The 22,780-nt window shown below is 41.6% G+C and overlaps 1 protein-coding gene across 8 annotated transcripts in view; it reads left to right on the forward strand.

Annotated features, from left to right (window-relative positions):
- Window positions 1-22,780, forward strand: part of LOC120375847 (tubulin-specific chaperone cofactor E-like protein) — a 94,654-nt gene that overhangs the window by 15,412 nt on the left and 56,462 nt on the right. For 3 of the 8 annotated variants that reach the window (XM_039496820.1, XM_039496819.1, XM_039496818.1), the window contains exons 6-9: window positions 1,068-1,324; window positions 6,267-6,393; window positions 8,308-8,424; window positions 13,306-15,925. In XM_039496820.1, coding sequence (XP_039352754.1) covers window positions 1,068-1,324; window positions 6,267-6,393; window positions 8,308-8,424; window positions 13,306-13,624 — 820 coding nt within the window. In that variant the 3' untranslated portion in view covers window positions 13,625-15,925. Of the gene's footprint in view, window positions 1-1,067; window positions 1,325-6,266; window positions 6,394-8,307; window positions 8,425-13,305; window positions 15,926-19,116; window positions 19,195-22,780 lie in introns of those variants that run through there. The other 5 variants (XM_039496813.1, XM_039496816.1, XM_039496821.1 and 2 more) reach the window with 4 other exon arrangements.

Genomic DNA, 22,780 nt, shown 5'->3' on the forward strand with positions numbered 1-22,780 from the left:
ATGGGACAATGGTAGCATAAATTCTGTTTAATAGAGACATGTTTGGCCATTGCCAGTGTAGTCTGAGAAAGATTTAATCAGATGTGAAATTCTAAGTTCCAGTCTTAATACAGAAATGTGCTAAATATTAAAAATAAAAAAATCCACTGAGCATTATTTTTATTCCCATTTCTTTATTCAGTACAATATTTCATTTTAAATATCTTCAGTCTGTTTCTTTTTTGTTGGCCTCTTATTTGGGGTGCGAGGCTGCTTATCAGAGTCTTTTCCCAGTTAAAAGGATTCACAATTATTATTATTTTTGTCATGCCTTATTTAAAGCAGTTAGGTACATCGCTGTCATCTGACAAATGCACGCTACCTTTCATCTTAAAAGTGGTCACATGAGTGGTGGATGACTTTTTTGGCCAGGGGCTGGGGTTTATAGTGTAGTAACAGTCTTTAATGTTCCTGGTGTTCATTTTAAATCTCTTGTACAACCTCCATGACTTTGGTGATGGGAACATCCCTAAATACGTGAATGGGTTTTCAGCCTCCACTTGTGCAGTGATGAGCCCATCCACGCCCAAATTGGTGCAAGGTGCAAACATTGCTAAAAACCAGCATGCTTGTTCAAGCCCTTTAGCTAGTGGTGTTTTCACCTGCAACACCTATTCGTTGGCCTTGGGTTTTGGCCAATGGATTTTGTTGAGTATAAACTCTTAACGTTTCTTTATGTGCACGTGTTAACTATTTAAAGGTTACTTGTGAAACTATTCCAAAGAGTTGTCAGAACTTTTAGTGGGTACTGGCACCAGTGAAGTACATAGACGCCATTTGTGAGCGTGCAGATTTGTGCAAGTGGAGGCCTGACTGAAAATATACAAAATATAGTTTGAAGCGCTTTGACAGCCATCTAGCTGAAAGATGGTATAGGAAGTCCTATCTACACTGAGGTTTCAGAGAGTGCTGGGGCCTTTCATGTTTAAGTAATTCTTGAAAACTGTGTGTACAGGGGCCTCTAGGTAAGACCGTTTACAATTTAACAAGAAGCTTTCAAGTAAGAGCATATTTCTTTCTGTGTGCAGCTTGGAGGAGCTCTTCCTGTGCCTTAACGACTATGAAACAGTGTCTTGTTCTTCAGTTTGCTGTCAGTCTCTCAAATTACTCCACATAACTGACAATAACCTTCAAGACTGGACTGAAATTCGAAAGCTGGGAATTATGTTTCCATCTCTGGACACGCTTGTCCTGGCCAACAATCACCTGACAACCATTGAAGAATCAAATGAGTCTTTGGCAAGGCTGTTCCCTAACCTGCGATCCGTCAGCTTGCACAGATCAGGTGAGGTACTGAAAGCAGCATGTTCTTTATATTCCATGTGTAAATGATAATACCTGATCTAAACCTTTGCTTTGGCAGAGGGGAGGAGTAATATTCTCATTTTGGTGCAAATTGAAACCTGTGCTTTAACAGGGTGGGGAGAAGAATGTTATTTTGCTAGTGGCATCCTACATCTTTGCTAGGAATGAGCAGTCTGCAATCAGTATTGCTTCCTGCTGGCTACTTGTGTGTTAAGCAGATCAGAGAAGGTGGAGAAAGCACAAGCCTGTACAGTAGAATATCCTTGTTAGACTCCTGGGTAGCGTATACTAGTGCCAGAGACTACAGTCGTTTTCAGTCTTGTCTGCCCCAGCTTTTAGACGAAGTCTGAAAGTTATTCAGAAGTGCAGCCCAAGCAGGACTGTAATAGAAGCTGTCTGGCTAGTGTGATAGGTCACTAACTGGGCTAGAGAAAGGTCTAACACAAGTCATACTCCCTCTATACCCAAACCACGTTAGAACCCTATTTCTCTATAACAAGAGAGGTGTCCAAGCTGTGGAAGTTAGATCTGGATCTAAACTTCTCCAAAATGTGGATTCCGCTCCCAGTGCACACGTCAGGAATGGGATCCACCTGGACAAAGCATCTTGAGCAGCCATGGTTACTGTAAGTAGCTTTTCTTTCCTTGGTTTGGGTTAGGTAAGTAAATACCATTTAAAAAGTTAACCGTTTAAACGATTAAAAATTCATTTAAACGGTTAATTGGCTGGGGCTAGGGCAGCTCCAGCTGGGCTGCGCAGCACCAGCAGCTATTGCTGGCGCTTAATGGTTAAGGCAGTTAAGTGGTAAGACTAATTCTTAACAGTTAACCTTTTACATCCCTAGTTTGGATCATGGCCCACCTCTAGCTATAACTTTTTGAGAATGGGTTTTAAACACTGTTGTCAGGTCAGTGAAGATGGACCTTAGATGATTTCATGCACATCATCGTCCAGAGAGGAACTGATCTCAAAAGTGGGAATGTGGTGGAGCATACAAAAGAGCTTCCTGCGGTATTTTTTGTAAAGAGGATGCAACTTTTGCAGTTAAATAGATGGGTGTGTTGTGCATCAACTTGACAATAACTGATGGACGGGCATCACGATGAACTCCTCGTTACGTGTGACCCTGATTTAAGATTTAGGAATAACATTGAAGCCCCATTTCCTAATGGTTCTGATCTGAGAATACACAAACAGATGCCACTCTGATAACTTGAGAAACATATGAGGAGAAGACAATAAACAAGACCTCTACCTACCCTTTTCTGTTTCTTTGGGCTTCTCATGCCACTTCTGGCACTTTCTCACTCCTAAACAATGGTTCAGACTAAAGTGTCAACCTGTTGCTGTCATTCAAACCCAGGTGCACAAGATTCACTACAGTAGTTGAGCTACCATCCTGATGAGGACAAACCACTGATAGCAGTAATGAAAAATGCAACTTTGCTGTGTACTCCAAAGGCTGGCAGGCATTCTATGCTCCAGCCACCATGTTTTCAGGAAGAATAAGTGAGAGTAGTTTGGAATGTCAGTGACTGAGGAGCCAGTTTGCATTCTGAGGGTAGGTTACAGTTTAATCAACCTCTAGACCCAGCGTCCACTTACAGGCGCACACATTTGTATGTGCATTACTGGAGCACACCGGGGGGATCAAGTAGAGCAAAACCCATCACCTGTGTTTAGACGTTAGATTCTTTAACTGTATGTATGGAAGATAGTGCGCCAGAAGCTTTGGCCGAGGCCTCCCTACAAATAAGCCCCAGAGACTTTTCTCATCCAAAAGCTGAGGCTGGAGAATCAACTGGCATAGCAGTGAACACTCTTTGTACCTCCAAGCCCCAATGATAGGTAGCTGTGGGACAGATCACAGGTGCTAAATGACATTCGACTTCCCATCTCCCGGATGTGCATGCTTCATTAGCTGAATTTGGAAAACCTAGGAATAAAGTGCTGTGTAAAAAAATCTGTTCAATTACAGCTGTTTTCCTAGTGTTTGTTTGATCCCCTCATTCTCAAGAACTCTGCCATGAATTTCCTGGTGAGTTTTTGTTCCAGTTTGGCTGCCTGATAATTACCAGCAATCATGGGCCCTTTTCCTCTCTCTAACTTATAAGAATCAATACACAGACTCTAGTATAGATTCACTTAATGCACTGTTGGTTTATTATTCAGAGCCATAGAGGGATTAAAGTAGAGGTGGCTAACCTGAGACAGAGAAGGAGCCAGAATTTACCAATGTACATTGCCAAAGGGCCACAGTAATACATCAGCAGCCTCCCATCAGCTCCCCCCGCAACTCCCAGTGCCTCCTGCCCACCGGCAGCCTCACTGATCAGCGCCTCTCCCTCCCTCCCTGCGCCTCCCGATCAGCTGTTTCGTGGTGTGCAGGAGGGTCTGGAGAGGGGCGGGGAGGAGTGAGGGCATGGCAGGCTCAGGGGAGGGGGCAGGAAGGGGTGGAGTGGGGGCAGGGCCTGTGGCAGAGCCAGGGGTTGAGCAGTGAGCACCCCCTGGCACACTGGAAAGTTGGCACCTGTAGCTCCAGCCCCGGCGTCGGTGCCTGTACAAGGAGCCGCATATTAACGTCTGAAGAGCCACATGTGGCTCCGGAGCCACAGGTTGGCCACCCCGGCTTAAAGTATTAATAAAACCCCTTTCACAGGTATCAACGTGCTATACAGTGTAAGCACCAAGCATTGCTATACACCATTTAGTAAAACTGCAGCTAACTACAGGAAAATAAATCAGAGTTGAAAAATGCTGAGTCATTGAGAGGACCATCCTGTGGAAGGCAGTTTTGCTGGGGTGGAACCAGACCTCCAACCCCGTTGGATACTATGCAGCACATTGATGATCTGAGGAGGCCCCAGTTGAGCAGAAAGCCCAATGAGGACATAACCGTGAATTAAATCACACATGTTGGGAGGAACTTAGGGTATGGTAAGTTCTTTAAAACTGATCATTTTAAATCTTCTCCACAGCGGCTGGACTTGCCAAAGTAACTATCTAAATAAAGGCATGACATGGAGTGGAAAGGTGTCAAATAGATGAAATGCACCACTGTATTTTGGATAGCTTGGGTAATTCGTTAGTTGAGTTGAGATTGCTGTTTGAAAGTATGTCACCACGGTTCACTGGTGAAATAACAATTATGGCCACTGCTGCAAGATCCCATATCTTTCAGTTTTCTGGAGGATGAATAGTTGATAGTGATGTGGTCTTATTCACACCCTAATGTAAGTGAATTAAAGCATTAGACCGTACACTTCTGGGTTTATTACTCATTCCTCTGCCTATGTTAAATCATTTTTTAAGCCTTGTTTCTGCATGTTGCAGGGGCAGGAACAGCTATCGTCAGTTGATATTACTGAGGCATTTGCATATTAAATATTGATGAACTTGGTCCTGCTTAAACCTGCTTCTTGTCTTGCTGGCTGCTGTGGTTTAGCAGAGATCTCCAGTGATTTGAAGGTGATTGGTTTTCACAGGAGTTGTGATGGACCATCTCAATGTGGGATGGTGGGAGTTCAACCAGATTTTCTTCTCAGAGTGGACACCTCCAGCAGTATAAATAAGCTGTTCCCTTTTCAAATGCAATTGCTCTGTTAGCTTTCTCCCAGGCACAGTAGCATTTTGACCTGCAAAGGCCAGGTTCTTGGCAATAATTTAATTAGAGGATGAATATGACCCAGTTATCTATGTCATTGTCTACTATCACCACCAGCTGAGTGATCCACAGGTAGAAGCGGGAAGGGTTTTGAGCCAGTATCACAAGCTATTATTTATATCCCAGTGCAAGTGGTATGCACGCACGGCTGACTTCATTACCCGGGGAATGTATTTTAATTGCAAGTTGACTTGAACAGGATATTACAATTGACATGGAAGAAGGGGACAAATATCTCTCTACAATATGCCCCACTACACAAAGGAATTGCAATTCTGGTCTGAATGATCACATACCTTCTGAGACTGCTGCAGTCCCTGGAACAACAGAAGTATCTGACCTTTATTTGATTACGTGACTTGGGTTTGCTTAAATCAGACCTTCAATTTTTTAGAGATGCTGATTTCCTTTTATCTATTATAGTGGTGAAAACCTCCCACCAATTTCTAATAGAAGTGTGTAATACTTGGTAGGTTAGACTTAACAGCTAGACAGTGCATGTAAGAAGTATCCTATGTAAGCATCTATCTTCTGCCACAGCAAAAGGAAGCGAAGATAAGCATCGGAGTTAATCTTGAACACACAATCAAATAGATTGTCACCTGATCCCCAGCTTTCCTCACAACTTTGCTTCAATTCTCACAACCCAGTACAGATCTGCAGAAAGCTGGAATTGGGTGAAAATATTTTCATTAAAAGGCTGGATGGTTCATGGGAATAGGATACTTGCAGGTCACGAGTTCAAATCCAGACCTAGTTTGGTAGTCCCTGAAAGTTACCATTTGATGGCTGCTTGGTGGTCCCTGAAGTGACACAAGTCTGGCTTCAGCAGTACTAACCAGAGTCCTTTTTATCGAAACAGCCATAATAAGTTATGCTAATTGTCATTCAGCAGAGATGCCAAGGACTGAATAGGCCATGGAAATTGAACTCCCCTCTCAGAGATTGTCTCTCCGGACTGATAGGACAGCATGGGTGAGCTAATGCTGCTCCTTCATGTGCATGAATAAGGGAATTCAGTCTCTAGCATTTCACCAGAAATGCACTGACTTGTCAAACAAACTTAGATTGTCGTTCTCCTGTGTTGAGATCCATGAAATAGTGTTACGGTCAACTCGTATGCTAAATAACACAGTGATAAATGGATGATAAAATGAACGAATTGGCCACACCTGTCTTGTGTGACCTTTGGCTATATCTGGTATTCTTTGATATATTGTATATCTTTGTGTTTAAACAACTCATTTCTTAAAGCAGGTCTGCATTGCTGGGAAGACATTGACAAACTAAACTCTTTCCCCAAGCTTGAGGAGGTGAGATTGCTAGGAATCCCTCTTCTGCAGTCCTACACCACCGAGGAGCGGAGGAAGCTGTTAATAGCCAGGTCTGGTGTTTGTTTGCTCTGCTCTGCTCAGTAAAACATACTGCACAATCACATGATCTGAGATAATCAACTTCTGGGGGGTGGGAAATGAGATGGAGTGTGTTGGGGCACTGCAGATCCATGTGGTATGGATGCACCTGACGATTACATGTTCTGCTCATTCCCTCTGGGGCACCTGGCATTGGCCACTGTCGGAGGGCAGGATACTGGGCTAGATGGACCTTTGGTCTGACCCAGTATGGCTGTTCTTATGTAATGTTAGCTGCGGAAGGACTTGGATCTTCTGCAGAATGAGAAAGGAACATGGAAGTGGAAACAGTCTAAACAGAAGGCTCCCGTCATAGACGTTAGTCTGTCAGGAACTCTGGGTACTGGTCTGAAGACTATTGACTTTAAAACAGGCCTTGAAGCAGGCCCTCAAAACAATTTGGCTATTTAAGATGATCTTAAACCTCTGAATAATATAGTTGTAGTTCTCCATTAGAAATTCGAAATACTTGTTTCAACAGGTATAGAATCAGCATCACTGGCTATTTCCAAGTGAGATATTCTATTGGGGAAACATTTGTTGGATTGCTTTTGTATTTGTACAATAAATATTGCTTTGAGAATGTTCCCACATTTCCAATCTCTCATGTTCTAAAAAGAACATTTAGTATGTGATAAAAGGGTAGCATCAAGGTCGTGAGAGCTGGGATGATGCTTCCTGGGGTCCCACGTTTCTAGTGGGTGTTCAGGAAGATGGGTAAGATTCTTGGTTGGGTGTGCCCTAAAGGATTAAAATGTGTAGCTACCCCTTTTGCTGTGAGTGAACAAAGTGCAATAATTATATATGCTATACTGTATTACTATAAAGCAATTATATACTGTAGAATAGTACATATTACTGTGTACCTGGTAGAGCTGGTAGAAAAACTCCATGTAAATATCCATGGAATATTTTGGATGAAACCAAGTTTTCATTTTGTTTGGCTTTTATTTTTTGGAATTTTTTGTTTTTCAACAATCACCCGCCTATCTTCCCCCCCGCTGGGGAAAAAGGTGGGAAAGGGAAATAGAAAATGGTTTTTGGGTTTTTTTAAATTTCCAATAACTGATTTTTTTTTAATTGTATGGAACATTTTTGAGCAAAATAAAAAAAATTGCAAAAATTATTTTTAAAAAAAAAAGTTTCTGTGAAAGTGTTGATCAGCTGTAATTAATACCTGCAGTACACTGACCCATATTAATATACTGTATTACTTTATTAAAAGGAAATTTATATCCTGATTAGACCACAGAATGAACCTTAATTGAAGGAATATAAATCTTATGCAGTTTCTCCATAGGATGTGGGAGGCAATGGCTTAAATTTTGAGAAGTAACTTACACTTTTGGGGGACCGATTTGAGATGCCTTAAAGGGGCCTTATTTTCAAAGGGTGGTTGGTAGGCTGCTTTCATGTGTCTCAAGTGAGCCACCCAAAAATCATTAGTCACTTTTGAAAATCTAATGCTTAATCCTGGGAGTCAGGACTCCTGGATTGCATTTCTGGCTCTGCTGCTGAGTCATGGTGCTTGAGTTCTCCATGCCTCAGTTTAACCATCAGTACAATGGGTATAGTAAGAATGTACTTATCTTTGAGGCAAGTAATGAATCTTTGTAAGGTGATTTGAAATCCTCTGATGGGCAGGCTCTAGACAAGTGCTAAATATTTATTATGTATGCACAGAAATAAAAATGTAGTCAAATAATGCATAATTCTAATTACTACCCAAAACACTGCATAGTACTTTGAGAGCGAGGTTTTGGGATCGAAACTATGCGGCCCTGAGGATAAAATCACATTCTGCTGTTTGGCTCTAGAGTCTTGCTGATCATCACAGCTAGGTTTTCGTATCCTCATTAACAGTGTTCCTCGGTGTATTCATGCAGATTGCCGTCTATCATCAAGCTTAATGGGAGTGTCATTACTGATGGGGAGCGAGAAGACTCTGAGCGATTCTTCATTCGGTATTACCTGGACTTCCCGCCAGAGGAAGTCCCATTCAGGTATGAACTTCGGAGCTGGAATTCAGAGCAAGCGCAGTGCATAGGAAAGGAGAATGATGTTCATTAGTTTGAAAGTGTTCAGCTGAAAGTGTGTCTTATAGCTGAGAAATGACACTGGAAATCAGGGCTGAGCCTTGTAACACCAAAAAATTCCTTGCTCTCTTACCATCCTTTCCTCCCTCAGTCCATATTCATTGATCTTCTCCCCCACGCTCCTACGTGGGGTGTGTCTGATAACTTATTGATTCACTAGTGTGTCAGATCCAGCCTTAAACAGTCCTTTCCAAGAGTGTTACGCTGTTCTGTCCATGATCCTCATTGCCTCTCCGAGGCAACCCCCACTGCCATCTCACTAATCCCCCTGCCTCCTGGAGTCTCTTGAAGCCCCTACTAATACTTCTCTCTGGTGCCAAAACAAAATGGCTAATCCTTGTGCCATCTGGTGGGTAGAATGTACATTGGGATAAAAGCTTTCCCTCTTCTAAAAACTCAGATCACAAGTTTGTGTGGGTTTTTTGCCAAAAACTATATGCTCTGTTATCTGATGATTTCAGTAAACAAATGAACTTCGATAGCGGCTGTGCAGTCAGGAGCCTTTGGTACCTACATGTGATAGCAGCTTCTTAATGGAATGAGGAAGGCTCAATCAAGCAGCAAGTCATTGCTCCTAGTACTTTGCATTTACTTAGCATTGTATACAGAGACCCAGTGCATTTTACTGACTGTGAACCCTCACAAACCCCTTCCCTGAGGCAAGGAAGTAGATGAGTAAACTGAGGTACAGAGAGAACTCAAGTGACACAATGGGTACAAAGCTGAGAACAGAATCCAGGTGTCCAGACAGTCGGTCCCTTACTTAACTACTAGGCAAAACTGCCTTAAAACAGCTCTGCAGTTTTAACCTATCTATGCAATCACTACATCAGAAGGCTCGATTCACAAATGACCCCAAGGGTGATAAGGGGCAGGAGATGGTACTAAAAGAACTAAACAGTTTCTTGCATGCAGCCTCTGAATGACTTCAGTGAAAGGGATCTCTGCTTAAATACTACAGTGATGGGTGCCCTGTATATAATTAAATTATAAATTACTGAGAGAAGGAGAATTGGGTTTAGACTCAATTACACATCAAGCTTCTATGAAGATTGTAAGCTTTGCGATAGGGACTGTCTCTTCCTATGTGTTTGTGCGCACCTAGCACAGTGGAACTGATTCTAATTGGGTCCTCTGGATGCTGTCAGTCTGAAATAGTCATAATCATCTAACTCCTGTAAAGAGGATTTATATTTAGGGTGAAAGCTTTACTGAGCAACTTGCTCTCTCTCTACACTATCTGTGTAAGACTAAGGGGAAGATGAAAGAAATGTGTGTCCCCTCCAGCTCCTGGCCTTTAAAGACCATTGCATCCATCTTCCTGATCAATGGGCTCTTTGTCTGAATGCTTTCATCCCTACAGCTTCTCTGAGCGACTTGTGCAGCCTTAAAGGCTGTTTTTCCACTCCAGAGAGCTTCTGCCCCTTTTCAGACCATGCTACAGATGGCTGAGGTGTCTCCAATGCTGAGTTCAGGTTTCACTTCCTGGACCATTGTACCCCCACCTCTCCCCCCCACACACCTGGTGTCCCTTGTTTCTGAAGTGAATTTTCTTACCTCTCTCACCCCCCCACCTCCAAGTCTGGCATCTGCTCTCAAACCTGTCTTTAAAGTCTGTTCCTAGTTAGATCAAGAGCAAGTGTAGCTGATTAACTGGCAGGGATGCAGTCAGCATTGCTCATACAGGGATCCTGGAAATTCTGCCAAAAACAGCTGAGCTGGACATATCTGTACATGAAAAGCTTGCAAACAGAAATGACTCTCTTGGCTAGAGAGATGTATCCTATTATCTATAAAGAAAATAGTATTCTGTCTCTTTAAATCAGCCTGGTTGCATTGTAAGTATTTGCAGCCTACATGTTGCATGAATTGGAAAAGGAGTGAAATGTATAGCATAACTTTCCATCCTTCAGTGGCTTGTGTTAAAACTAAGGCCCGCTTCTTGAGTGACACCTCTTGTAGGTGGATTTCTAATGAGTTACGTGCTTGTCTGGGCCACTGTTCGTACATAGAATATCAAACAGTTTTAGCCAGGTTCACTTCTTCCGGCTCTTCTTCTCTGGCAGTCAGTGTCTATCAGGTGGTGGAAGGTGATTAGGTACGTCTCAGAGGTGCCTATAACCTTGGTATCGAAGTACCAAATGAGTACTGTGTGTAGGCCTTTATGGATTTGGGGGAATACAGTTGTTTCACTGCAGAATTTGATTATGGTACAAGAAACAGGCTGTGAGATTTTTCTGGCTTTCCCCAAGAGGGGAAATTGGGCTAATGTTTCAGAACACGCAGCATGTTTACAGTGTGTGTTTTCACTTCCCCTCATTCTCTTCCTCCACTGTACTGATCCTCCTATTCATCCCCACTTTTTGCCTGCAGCCCGCAGGAGCTCAGTGCATCTCAGGTACACGCAGACCTTCTGAGTCTGCTGCGCTCTCTGCGGAACCAACTGTTCACTTTTCTGCAAATATTAGTGTTGCCAACCCTCCAGGATTGTCCTGGTGTCTCCAGGAATTAAAGATTAATCTTTAATTAAAGGTTACGTCCTGGGACGAAACCTCCAGGAATACGTCCAACCGAAATTGGAGAAGTGTGTTCTCTCTCTTACTCTGTCTCCTGCTGGAGGCATAAGGAAGTGCACTGGGGAAATCCTCATTCCTGGTGTCAAGGTGATTAATGCTAATTTAACTGTTTGTAAAATACGGGGAATATGTTTCCTTCTCTCTGAGCTAATGGTTTTCTAAATAGGCCTGATTGTATCTCCCTGTATATTGTGAGAACAGGGCTGTGGCCTGTTTTTGGGCACTGCTCCCCATTGAAGGCTCGTTTTGCCTGAGATGATAGGGAAATCCTAATGCGCTGTGGCCATTACCTCATGCTCTGTGCAGACAGAGGGCCTGCTGTTGTGAAGGAACATTCCTACATTTAACATGAGTCCCCGGGGGCTCCGATATTGCCAGGCTCCATCATCCCCTGACTGGGGCCGTGACACAGCACTGATCACATTTAGCTCTGAGTCAGATGGGAAACAAAAAGAGCTTTCTGTGCAGCCCACTGTGGAGAGACTCTGAAATGTTACCTCCTGCCCGCAGCTCTCCAGCTTTGTCATTTCAATTCCCTTGTACTTTGTGTTGAGTTTTTGCCACTTTCCCAGCCCATCAGTAGAGATGCTCCCTTTCTTCCCTGATGGGAGAGATACCAGCTGCGGCGGGGAGGAGAGAAGAGACTTGCCTCTTCCAGGGAACATCTCTGGGTGGCTGGACCTTTTCAAGACAATTCTTAGGGCTTGTCTACATGGGGAAATTGGCTGGCAGAACTGTAGCAGTATAGTTCTTGGTGGATGTAATCCTGGAATAAAAGTTACCTTATTCTGGTATAATTTTTCACTTTTATTCTGGAATAGTGTCCCCCTGGGGAATGATACCAGCATAGCAACAGGGGTATAATTAGATGGCTGTAGTTCTACTGGTCAGTTTCCTCGTGTGGATAAGCCTTTAGTTGTTTTCTCAAGTCCATCGAACCCACATGGCCACCAAGCCACTACTTCTCTCCGCACCCTTCTCCAGCCAGGGAAAGTTCCGTGATCCATCCTGCAGCGTGTTGGATTCAGAGAAAGTCTAAAGTTGTATCAGATCAAACTGGCCTTCTGATGGGGGCGTGCAGCACTTACTTTAAAGGGACCTGATTTTCAGGGTATGAAGCACCTTAAAATTGAGGCAACTAAACTCACAGTTTTTGAAAATTTTGACCAAAGTGCTTTGTATTATTATTATTTTATTATTTTATTTTATTATTTAGTATTATTTAATTCTGATACTTTTTAGTCACATATTTGGGCAAGAGACGTAAGCAATTGTTAGAACGATTTCCAGTTATTGAATAACTTTTCTCAGTTTCCTTAACTGATGAAATGAGTATTTTCAGAGCAGTTCACAGGTATTCCATACACATCTTGAGTTCCTGATAATGCCGCCTTCTAAAACACTATATTCTGCCTTCCATTCAGTCTAATATCTTTGCTCCTTTGGCCATAGTCTGAGACAAGGTTACTATAGTAGATGGCCTTTCTGCTTTTGTTCCTAGTATGGCAGTTCGTATCAAAACGTGTACTTCTTCCCAAGCATTGTATGGAAAATAAGAGTACAAACATCACGGTCTAGATTCATCCTTTGTGGAAGTCCATTTATGTCTATTGATTGTCAACTGGAATGAATATTGCCCCATGTAGTTAGTGAGTTATAATGAGGACCTCCCTTAAATCTCCAAGATTTAGTGGCAAATGTGAAACCAGGTATTTGGTGCATTTTTTGCTGTTCATGCACAGTGTCAGTGTATGAGGAGGGCTCTGTATTACTTCTAAATTATTGAATTCTTAAACAGTGTTCTTCATGCAACAGAGGATTGTCTTCACTAGAGATTTCACCTCAAGTTAATTGATTAGCTCTTAACTTGATTGCAGATTAACTGGTGAATGCCATGTCGTCTAGTTGTTAAAATGAGATGCAGGGTGACTTGTAGTTAAGATGCCTGGGTTCTTTTTTTGGCTCTTGCTGAATCACTGTGTGTCTTGGCCAAATCCCTCGACCCCTCTGAGTCTCAGTTTACCAATCTCTAAAATGGTTACAATCTTAACTCACAGGTATTTATTAAGCCTTGCAACTTATTTGCAGAGACCCCTTGGAGATCTGTAGGTGGAAGGTATCAGTATTATAGTTACAGAGCGCAAGTAATTTGTGAGCAGTGTGACAGTTGTATGAGCAGTTATGACACAGTTCTCTGTTTTTTATTTTCTAGGTATCATGAGCTAGTAACAAAATACGGAAAGCTGGAACCCTTAGCGGTAGTGGATCTTCGGCCCCGGAGCAGCGCGAAGGTTGAAGTTCACTTCAAAGATAAGGTGGAGGAAATATCCATCCGTCTAGATCAGACGGTGGCAGAATTAAAGAAACAATTAAAAACTGTAGTGCATTTGTCAACAAGCAACATGTTGCTCTACTACTTTGACCATGAAGCTCCCTTTGGTCCCGAGGAGATGAAATACAACTCACGGGCATTACATTCTTATGGCATTCAGGATGGAGACAAATTTTTTGTGGAGCCCAAATCTAAATAACCTCTTCTGGCTTTGTGCATTCACACCAACACACACACACACGCGAGTTAAAGACTTTTTGCAGGGTTTTTAGGTTGGTTGTTGGGTTGAAGTTTTGTTTTGTTTTTATACCAGTTGACTTCTTAGCCCAAGTAGTGTGCCCAAATCTGAGAGAGACATGCCACCATCTGATGCGAATGAACTTAAGTGGAGATAACTGACTTCAGTGTGTGTGTGTTTCAGGATGTCTGATACCCTGATGTTCTTGTTACTCTTCCAGTATACTCGTGAATTTAGCATAAATAGTCAGCTCTTCAAGCTAAGGGGTATTACGGTCCATCAGTAAGGGAGTCAGAGCTCAGTGCAGAATTTGGTCAATACTTTTGTTAGATTAAAGATTTTACTCAGCACTTGTCCACCCAGTTATTTGACTCTGACTATAAATAGCTGAATTGCTGTTTATCCAGCCAAGTGATGTCTCTAAATTTTTGTTGTTGTTTGAGGTTAGTGAAAAGATTTTAAGCAGTATTCAGCCTGATTTAGAACTCAGGTATTCAGAGCATCCTAAACTACACTTTGTTTGCAAGAGTAAATAAAATGGGAGAGAGAAAATGTACAAATAAAAAAATGTTTTACTCCCAGAACTCACTATCTAGAGTAGTCACTTCTACTCTGATCTTGTGCAAACTGTTCAACTTCACTAGACTTCTGGCATTGTGTGTAGTCGAGTGACACATCTGATGTTACTAAAGGTTGGAATTAACAGTATTTTGGCCAAATATGTTTATATGCTAATTTGCAGAAAACTCTGGCTGTTCTTGGATGGGTTTTGTGTCAACTGGGAATCCAAATTAACAGCACAACAGTATGCCGAACAGCATAGTGGAGTTGCTTTGAATGTCCTTTCCCTGTTGCCTGCAAGATCCACTAATAAGCACTTACCCTTTGGCCAGTTTGTGTTGAGAGTAGAAAGACTAAAATCATTCTCCTGACAAAGTCCTATTCCTTAGTACAAAGTCCTATTTCTTACTCTTGCTCCAGGAACCCATCCTAATCTAGCACTTTTCCCCCTACCATTTTAATGTGGACCCTCTGTTTAAGATAGGTACCAGTTTTGCTTACATCAGTTTGTAGAAGGTGAGTAGATGAGAAACCGCTCGCATTTATCATAAAGCAGATGTTCACGATCCAGGTTCCCTCCCCCGTCCTCCACCAAACTCTCCATGGGCATAGTGTGCTGATTTTAAATAGGCCCTTTTCCTTTAGAGCTGGGTCTCTTTCTTATGATCCTGCTGTGAAATCCTCAGCCCTTTTAAGTATCTCTTGTAAATCACACAGCTGTTTCCCTGTACAGTGCCCTCCCTTGTTCCTCTGTCACCTTGACAAGTTGAAGACTTTACACTGACTTAAGCAACTACATTTTAAAAAAATGTTTTTCAAGCAGTGTAGTCAGGGCTCTAGTTACGTATGAACTTCTGACCTTAGCTCTTCAACATCCTCTCCCTTCCCGTGCACTTTCTTTCTCGTGATGCTTTTGTCTGGGTTACTGGACTCCTTTATATTCTTGCAGTTGTGTATTCTCTTCATATTTTACCTGGATCGTCCAGGGAGGGATATAATCTCATACTCTTCAGATTCAGTGTCTAGGAACTATTCAACTGAGAGTGGTTCCATATCTAGAGTAAACGTAAAAATAAGAGGATTCAAGATAGGTTAATTATTTGTGCCCTGGTCTTCTGTTGTAAGAGTTGATCTCCTGGGAACATCAAGAAGAGCAGTATAAAACAGACCACGGCTTGCATGTATAACATGGAATGCACATGACCTAACTTGATCCAATAAGAATAAAGAACCATGAAATGGTGACAGTGTAATATGAAGTTTTACTTTTAAGGACTCTTGTTGCAGAATGTGCTTTATAAGCTGTAGCATAACTGAGGATGTATTTGCTGCCCTGCAATGGAACGCCAAGCCAACACATGTATGATATATACATACATACACATAGAGGAACTTGTGTTTAATAAGATATTTTATTATAAAACAAAGTTTTATGAAGATATGGTTAATATTAGAAGCTTATTTCTCCTGTTGACCTACTGTATGAGTGTGTTGCCCATCAGTCATAAGCTTGTGCAGGTTATGTGACTGATGCAGATATAAAGGAATATCTGATCTAATTCTATAGAACGGTAATCACCTATCTTGGGTATATTTATGGCATTGTAACTGGTATTAACGAGACACTGTAATTATTGACCAACTGTTTTAGCACAATTAAATATCTTGGTTTTAGAGAAGGAAATAAAGTCAATTAAAGCATTTGATGGGATCTTACAAAAGGCCAAGTATGTGCTTGTAAGTTTGTTTGCCTGTGAAAAGTTTTGATCATATCCAGAAACAAAATTGGTGCTGTCGCCATGTTGGCTCTGAACAACAGTTGAATGTTATTTTTATGATGGACCTGGTAGGAATGGGAGAACTGAGTAGAAAAACAAGGGTTTTTTAATGAACAAGGATAATGCCCTCTTCACAGCTATCTGAGATTTAGCACTATCATATAAACCAGATCAATGATCCACGCAGGTTTGCGAAAGCCACAGCACAGACACTGCAGTTTTACCACTCTAGGGAACAGGCTGTCTCTAGCCAGTATTATAGAACCATTCACAATCTGTCCAGCCAGCAGAATATGCATTTTGTAGAAAAATTTCAGTAGACTTCTGCTGTGTAAGAAAAAAGGCAATGCCAAAAAAGGAAATGTTTGACACATCCAGATGCTCAGCCCTGGAATGTGGGGGGGCGGGAATTGCACAAAATTGAAAATGCTCAAAATTGGATCATCTTCCAATTTTACTGACCATTGGAAATTGGGTCCTATTTTTGCACAATATTCCCATTTAAAATGGGGCTGCTTTTGAGCAATTTCATAGAATTTTGGAAGCCTAAAATTGTAAGGGAATAAAATTGCAGAAATTTTCACCTAATTCTAGTTGATGCCTAATGGTCCAGAATTCCAAAATCTCTATTTGTAGACATTCCCAGTTTAATATATGGTCCAGAGTGATGGTTTTATTTAAAAAAAAAAAAACTTAATAGCTACTGCTCCTCCTGTGTCCTTTAACCAAATGCTACTTTTGCCAGCCATTGTTTTGTTATTGATGTTACTTCATACACATAAGCCTCCCCTGGGTACTTTACATAGAGTGGATTTTCTAACTACCTAGTTTACAGGGAACTAGGTGGGAATTACAAATCAGAACATTACACAGCTTTGTATAATGAGGTTAAATGCTGTGACATTTTGCTTTCTGATTTGTGTGTGTCTTGAATATCCATGATGTGACCAGATGGTACAGCTAGATTGCTTAAAACAGCAAATTTATGGGATGTACGGTTGTAACAAAAGATGCATCCGTGTGTGTATGTGTTAGAAACTGCTGTTAACCCTCATGGTAGTTAAGTATATTCTCTGGGTGGACTGTTAGGCCTAGTATACAGCATGATCTTGGGAAACCACTAACAAATGTAACCATAGGCCTGGTCTACACTTAAAAATTAGATTGACCTAGCTACATTGCTCAGGGCTGTGAACAGTTTCCCACCCTGAGTGTCTTTTTGCCTGACCTACAGTGTAGATGCAGCTAGGTCGACAGACAAGTTCTTCTGGCAACCTAACACCGCCTCTCAGGTGGCTTAACTACGTTGATGGAAAAATCGCTTCCGTCAACGTATGTAGTATAGACATACTCATAGTCTTTGCTCTACAGTGTGACCGGTTTCTTTGCCTGCAGTAGATTGGACCCAAAAAATTCCAAGCATAGATCCCAAGTACAAAATTGTTCATCAGTTGCCATTTGTGCTTGTAAATGACATGCTTTTGGTTTTGTCCATGTACGGTTTTGAAAATGCAAAGCATCCCAGAAGCTGTAGTGTGTATTCTCAGCACACGCATAATTTGACTGTTTTTTTGTAGATGTTCGAGCAGACTCCCTCTCCATTATATGGAGAAGGTAGTCAGCCATTTCTCAATCTTCTGCCTCACTGATTTGTCTCCTGAAGTTACCAGAAATTCTTTTGTTGTTCCTTTTTTGAATATAATTTAAACGTGAAGGTCTGTGTAATCTTTAGCAAGAAAAAATATGCTCCAAGTTTCCCTTTTCTCCTGTGTTCTGGTTTCTCTCCTGGGTCCTGGAGTCAGGGGGAATATGCTTCTGGCTCCAAAAATCTGCTTTTGGTTCAATGGCAGAGTTTGCTGAGGAACTTGTATCAATTAGGTAATTGGTTTGATCATTTCAATAAACTTATTTAAACTTTTGCGCACACACCAAAAAAAAAAGTGTCCAGGGGGTTTCTTGACAACTTTCTCATTTGTTTTTTTTAGCAAAACTTCTGCACCCCCACCCCATGCATACTTTTCCCCTCTGCCTTTGGGATAGTTAGAACATCAGTTCTTTGGTGCAATAAATATCTGTTAAGGCAGCTTGTGTCTCGAAAAGCTAATGCACATTGTCTGGCTCCTGAAAGATTCCTATTGTTGAGACTGGCTGAAAGTGATTTTGAATTGTCAGTGCTCAGTGTTCCCATGCCATTATCTTAAGCACAGGTGTAAAGTCAGCAGGAGCCCACAGCTTTAGAGTTGGATTTTGAAAAGCTTTTAGTGTTGACCTAATTCTGCTCCCATTAAAGTCAATGGTAACACTCCCATAGACTTCAGTGAGAGCAGAGTTGGGCCAATGCGAAGTGCTTTGGAAAATCTACCCTTAAGCGCTTATCTCTTCATCCCTTTTTCCTCCTTGCATCCTCCAAGCACCTATGCAAAATAACTTACTACTTCAATATAAAACCTGGTCCCATATAGCTAGGTTAACTTAAACCCTAGTGATAGCCACGATTGTATTAAAGGTATTATCACAGCAATAGGTACTAGAGCGATGGCTTAATAGAGCACTTTCTATTTGAGAATCCTTACTGTGCTTTACAAAGTCTCAAAGCTTCTGTACTTATTTCGCCACTGAACAACATTGCCTTAGGGTGTTACGGTTGTGGCACAAGTAGAAATAAAGCCCCTGAGCCATGAGTCAGCCCCTTCCTCAACCACTCACCACACTGCCATTCAAGTTAAATGAGTTTTATCCGCAAAGAGAGAAGCACTAAAATTAAGGTCAGGTTATTGGATTTCATATTTTTTTGGCTATTTATAAATAGCTTGGAGCTAATACTTGAAATAAAAATGGTACGTGAAATTGATTTTAAAATTATGAAGTTGTTTCTTTGGCTTCTGACTTGATTTGGAACATCACGCTGTTTGCGTTAGCATTGATGGAACCTGTGGAGGTGAAGAAAGACTTAACCCCATAATGTTTCTTTAACATGTAACGCAACACCCGGAGATTCACGTGGACTAAACAGTGTTATGGCAGATAAACAGCAAGTCTAATGTTCTGGTTGTTAAGTCTTTCTCAAGGACATATTGGTTTGCCTGCTGACCTTGAATTGTTCCATTGTTTCAGACACAAAGCAACTTCCTCCCGTGCTACGTCCGACAAGAACTTCTCGTGTAGAATGAGACGACTCATACCATTATACAGGTTATTTGGGGTTTTTTTTCCTTCTAAAGTGGGTGCCCGTCTTTCAGAGACAGGACTGAGAACCACCACTTCATTTTAGTCACTGGGAAGCAGTGGGGACTTGACGATAGAGCACTGGACTGGGACTCTGGAGATTTGGGGTTCTATTCCTGGCTCCTCCTCTGGTTTGCTAGATGGCCTTGAGCAAGTCACTTTGCCTCCCTGTGCCTTAGTTTTCCCCATCTATAAAATTGGAGTAAGTTAGCTTTTTAAGTGCTTTGAAATCTGCAGATAAAAATGGCATAAAAGAGCTAAATATTATTACTACATGTGCTACCACTGATCAGCTAACAACTTTAGATCAAGGCTGACCTAGTCCTAGGAGTCCAGAAGTGACCTAGAGGTTAAGGTTTAATCATCACCAGTTCCCACGCATCACCCAAGTCCCCTTTGTGTATTGTGGTCAACATGCAGCACTCACTGTATCTCACCTGTACTGAAGAATCTGAGCATATTAAATTGCATAATCCAGATTATTCTACGGTTTATCATGCCTTTCCCTAGGAGTGATGAAAAATTACTTTCCTCGTCTTTGTCTTTCCCTGTAAAGAGTATTTGACTAAATTCTTATGTCTGGTACCAAAATTAGTAAATCATCCTCTCCAGCATTGGCAGCCAGATTGAGGGTATGTCTATACTGCAAGCGTGGGGGCTGATTGCAGCTCAAGTAGATGTACCCAAACTAGCATTAAGCAAGCTAGTTTGGGTAGCAGAGCAATGAAGCCATAGCAGCATGGATTTTGGCGCTGCTCTACAAGCCCACCTAGGTAATCACTCCGGTAATCCTGCGCTGGAGCCCGCTCTGCCATAACTTCACTGTTGCCTTTCCAGAACTGGCTTGATTCAAGCTAGCTCCGGCACGTCTATATGCGTTGTGACCACAGCCCATGATTGCAGTGTAGACATACCTTTAGCTACACACCAACCTTTGGGAAGAAAACCCCATACAGCAACCTGAAGTGTCTACCACCATTCAAAGGGAGTGATAGAGAGAAATGGGATAATGGGATGAAATTAAAAGGAAAATTTAATCTGAATAGTAGCAAACGTTCCCTGACAGGCAGATCTATTCTCCTTCAGAGTAGTCTCCCCAAGCCCTATTGCCTGCCATTTACAATTAGAATAGATTGCGCACTCTCACAGTGGGGAGGGAGCAATCCTGCACGGGCAAAGCTGAAGGAAACCACCGGCTGCGTATTTTTCATTCTTTAATTTATCTAAATCCTGGATCTAAGTCTAGGTTTAATTGTCAGCCAGATTTGAAATCGAGTCAGGACCCTCTCATGAAAAACAGAAAAAGTTAAAGCTCCCAGTAGAGGAATGACTACAGGTGCGCGCAGCAATTGTAAGGTTGATTTAGTTGGTGGTTGGTCCTGCTTTGAGCAGGGGGTTGGACTAGACCTCCTGAGGTCCCTGCCAGCCCTGATATTCTATGAAGGTAGCAGGGCTGGGCCAGGCCAACAGTCCTGCATTAAGCAATAAAGGGAGGTATAATGGGAGATGAGTGATATCTTCCCTGGAGGAAATTACGATCTGGAAAAATCCGCTTTCCACCAGACTCCAGCATCAGCTTCAGAAAACCTTTTTTGGACTTCGTTCAAACCCTTACTTGGGGGAATTATTTAACCCAGTTCCCATCTGTGTGGTTATTTTGACCTTGGCTTACTTGAGTTAGGACAAGCCTCTGGAAAGTCTAGCCCACCTTTTTTGAATGATTTGCTTGTCCTGAGCCTCAGTGGGGGAAGTAAAATATTGTTACTTATTTGGTTCGCCATAATGTGCTCAGCACTGTACAATGCAGAACAAAACCCCAAAGGAAAAACAAAATCTGGAAGATAGGAAGTTCAGTCCAAATTGTCAGGCAAGGAGTAAAATCAAAGCAGCTCTAGTCATCATAGAACTTCCTGAGTCAGACAGCAGCTGAATTTTAAACATAAAACAATCAGAGGGCAAAAGGATACGTTCAGATTTTCAGTATTCATCATAAAGCAGCGCGCAGGAGTACAAGCCCAGTTTATTTTCACTTTGCAGGTAATCTGCGAAGAGCCTTCTGAAGAGAGATAGGCTTGTTTTGTTTTGGCCTTTGGAGTGAATCCAAATGCACTGAATGGCTGGTAGTATTAGAAGAATCCAGCCCTCGATTCACCCTTCAGGGCTTTCTTCCCTTCAGTAGACCGGGAATCAGGTTCACAAGTAGGGGGTTTGTCTCGGTAGCCTACTGCAAGGCCCAGACCCTGCAAATGTTTCCTCCTGTGTTTGGCTTTACGCACCAGTAGCCCCACTAAAATCAACGGGGCTATGCACATGCATGAAATTAAGCGCATGGGGAAGAAGGATTTGTGGAACTGAAACCTAAATCTTCCTTTAAAAAAAAAAATAAAACAAAATTTTCCCCTTTTACTCCTCCTACTCAGCCAGCTTGTTTGATTTATTGGCCCCAATCCTGCACTACACTTACACATGTGCTGGTATTTATTTTTTTTAACTACCATTTAGTCCCATTGATTTCAACTGGAGACAAGGATCAGGGTCTTTGATTATAAGCCGTTTGGGCTGGAGACCTTCACTTATGGTGCACATACTGCACCTAGCACAATGAAGTGGTGAAATACTTGGCTTCTAGATGTTGGTGCAATGTAAATATTAACTAATTTTTGCCAAAATCCTTTGATTTTAAAACCAGGTCAATCTCACTCCCTCTTAAGGGCGGTAGGATCAGAGTAGAAATACAATCTCCTGAAGAAGATTTGGAAAGAACTTTTCTTTAAATAGTTTTTATTTTCCTCTCTGCCAAAGCTGAACTAAGCTGATTTATGAAAACTCAAACAAGACTTTGCTGGAAAATTAACTTCATGGACATTTCAAGGGCTCTGACTTTGTTTAGTGTTTTAATCCCTATGCTGTTTAATGCTAATTCTGTAACACTATATAGAAGGTTTTTTTCCACTTGCACAAAGGAGGAAGGGGCTTGTTTCTTTTGTGGGTTGTTTTTTTTCTTTCTTCCCTAGTGAAAAGTGATTCTGATCAGAACAGCCACAAATCCAGCTCCAACTTACTGACATTTCCATCTAACTCTACCTGAAGGATTAGGTTTTTTATTCCCAGACAGAAACCTCTTCATTTTTACTGCCCAGAATCTGATCTGTAGATTAATTTACCATTAATTAATAGAGCAAAAAGTTTTGATTGCATCTCAACACTGTTCTGGCCCTAAAACAACACAGAGAAAAACTGAATTTTCAATTAAGAGCGCAAAAGGGATTGAGACATCATTTCAGACATCAGCAATAATTGGTAAAAGAGCACTGAAATGTATTCTTCATTGACATAAGTTTTCCCCCCGGTTTACCAAGATTCAGTTTAAAATTTCGGACTTAATTTCTTCCCTTCTCTGCAAAACAGGTTGGTATTTTTTTCATACTTTAAAAAAAAATTGCCTTTTTTTTTTTTTGGAACAAATTAAGCATTGTTTCTTTTATTTTCTGTCATGGTTCCCCAGAGGTACATCATCTAGGTTTTAATGTAATGCATTTATATTCTCTGCTAG

The sequence above is a fragment of the Mauremys reevesii genome, linkage group 12 (genome assembly GCF_016161935.1).
Source record: "Mauremys reevesii isolate NIE-2019 linkage group 12, ASM1616193v1, whole genome shotgun sequence".
In the NCBI taxonomy this organism is placed as follows: Eukaryota; Metazoa; Chordata; order Testudines; family Geoemydidae; genus Mauremys; species Mauremys reevesii.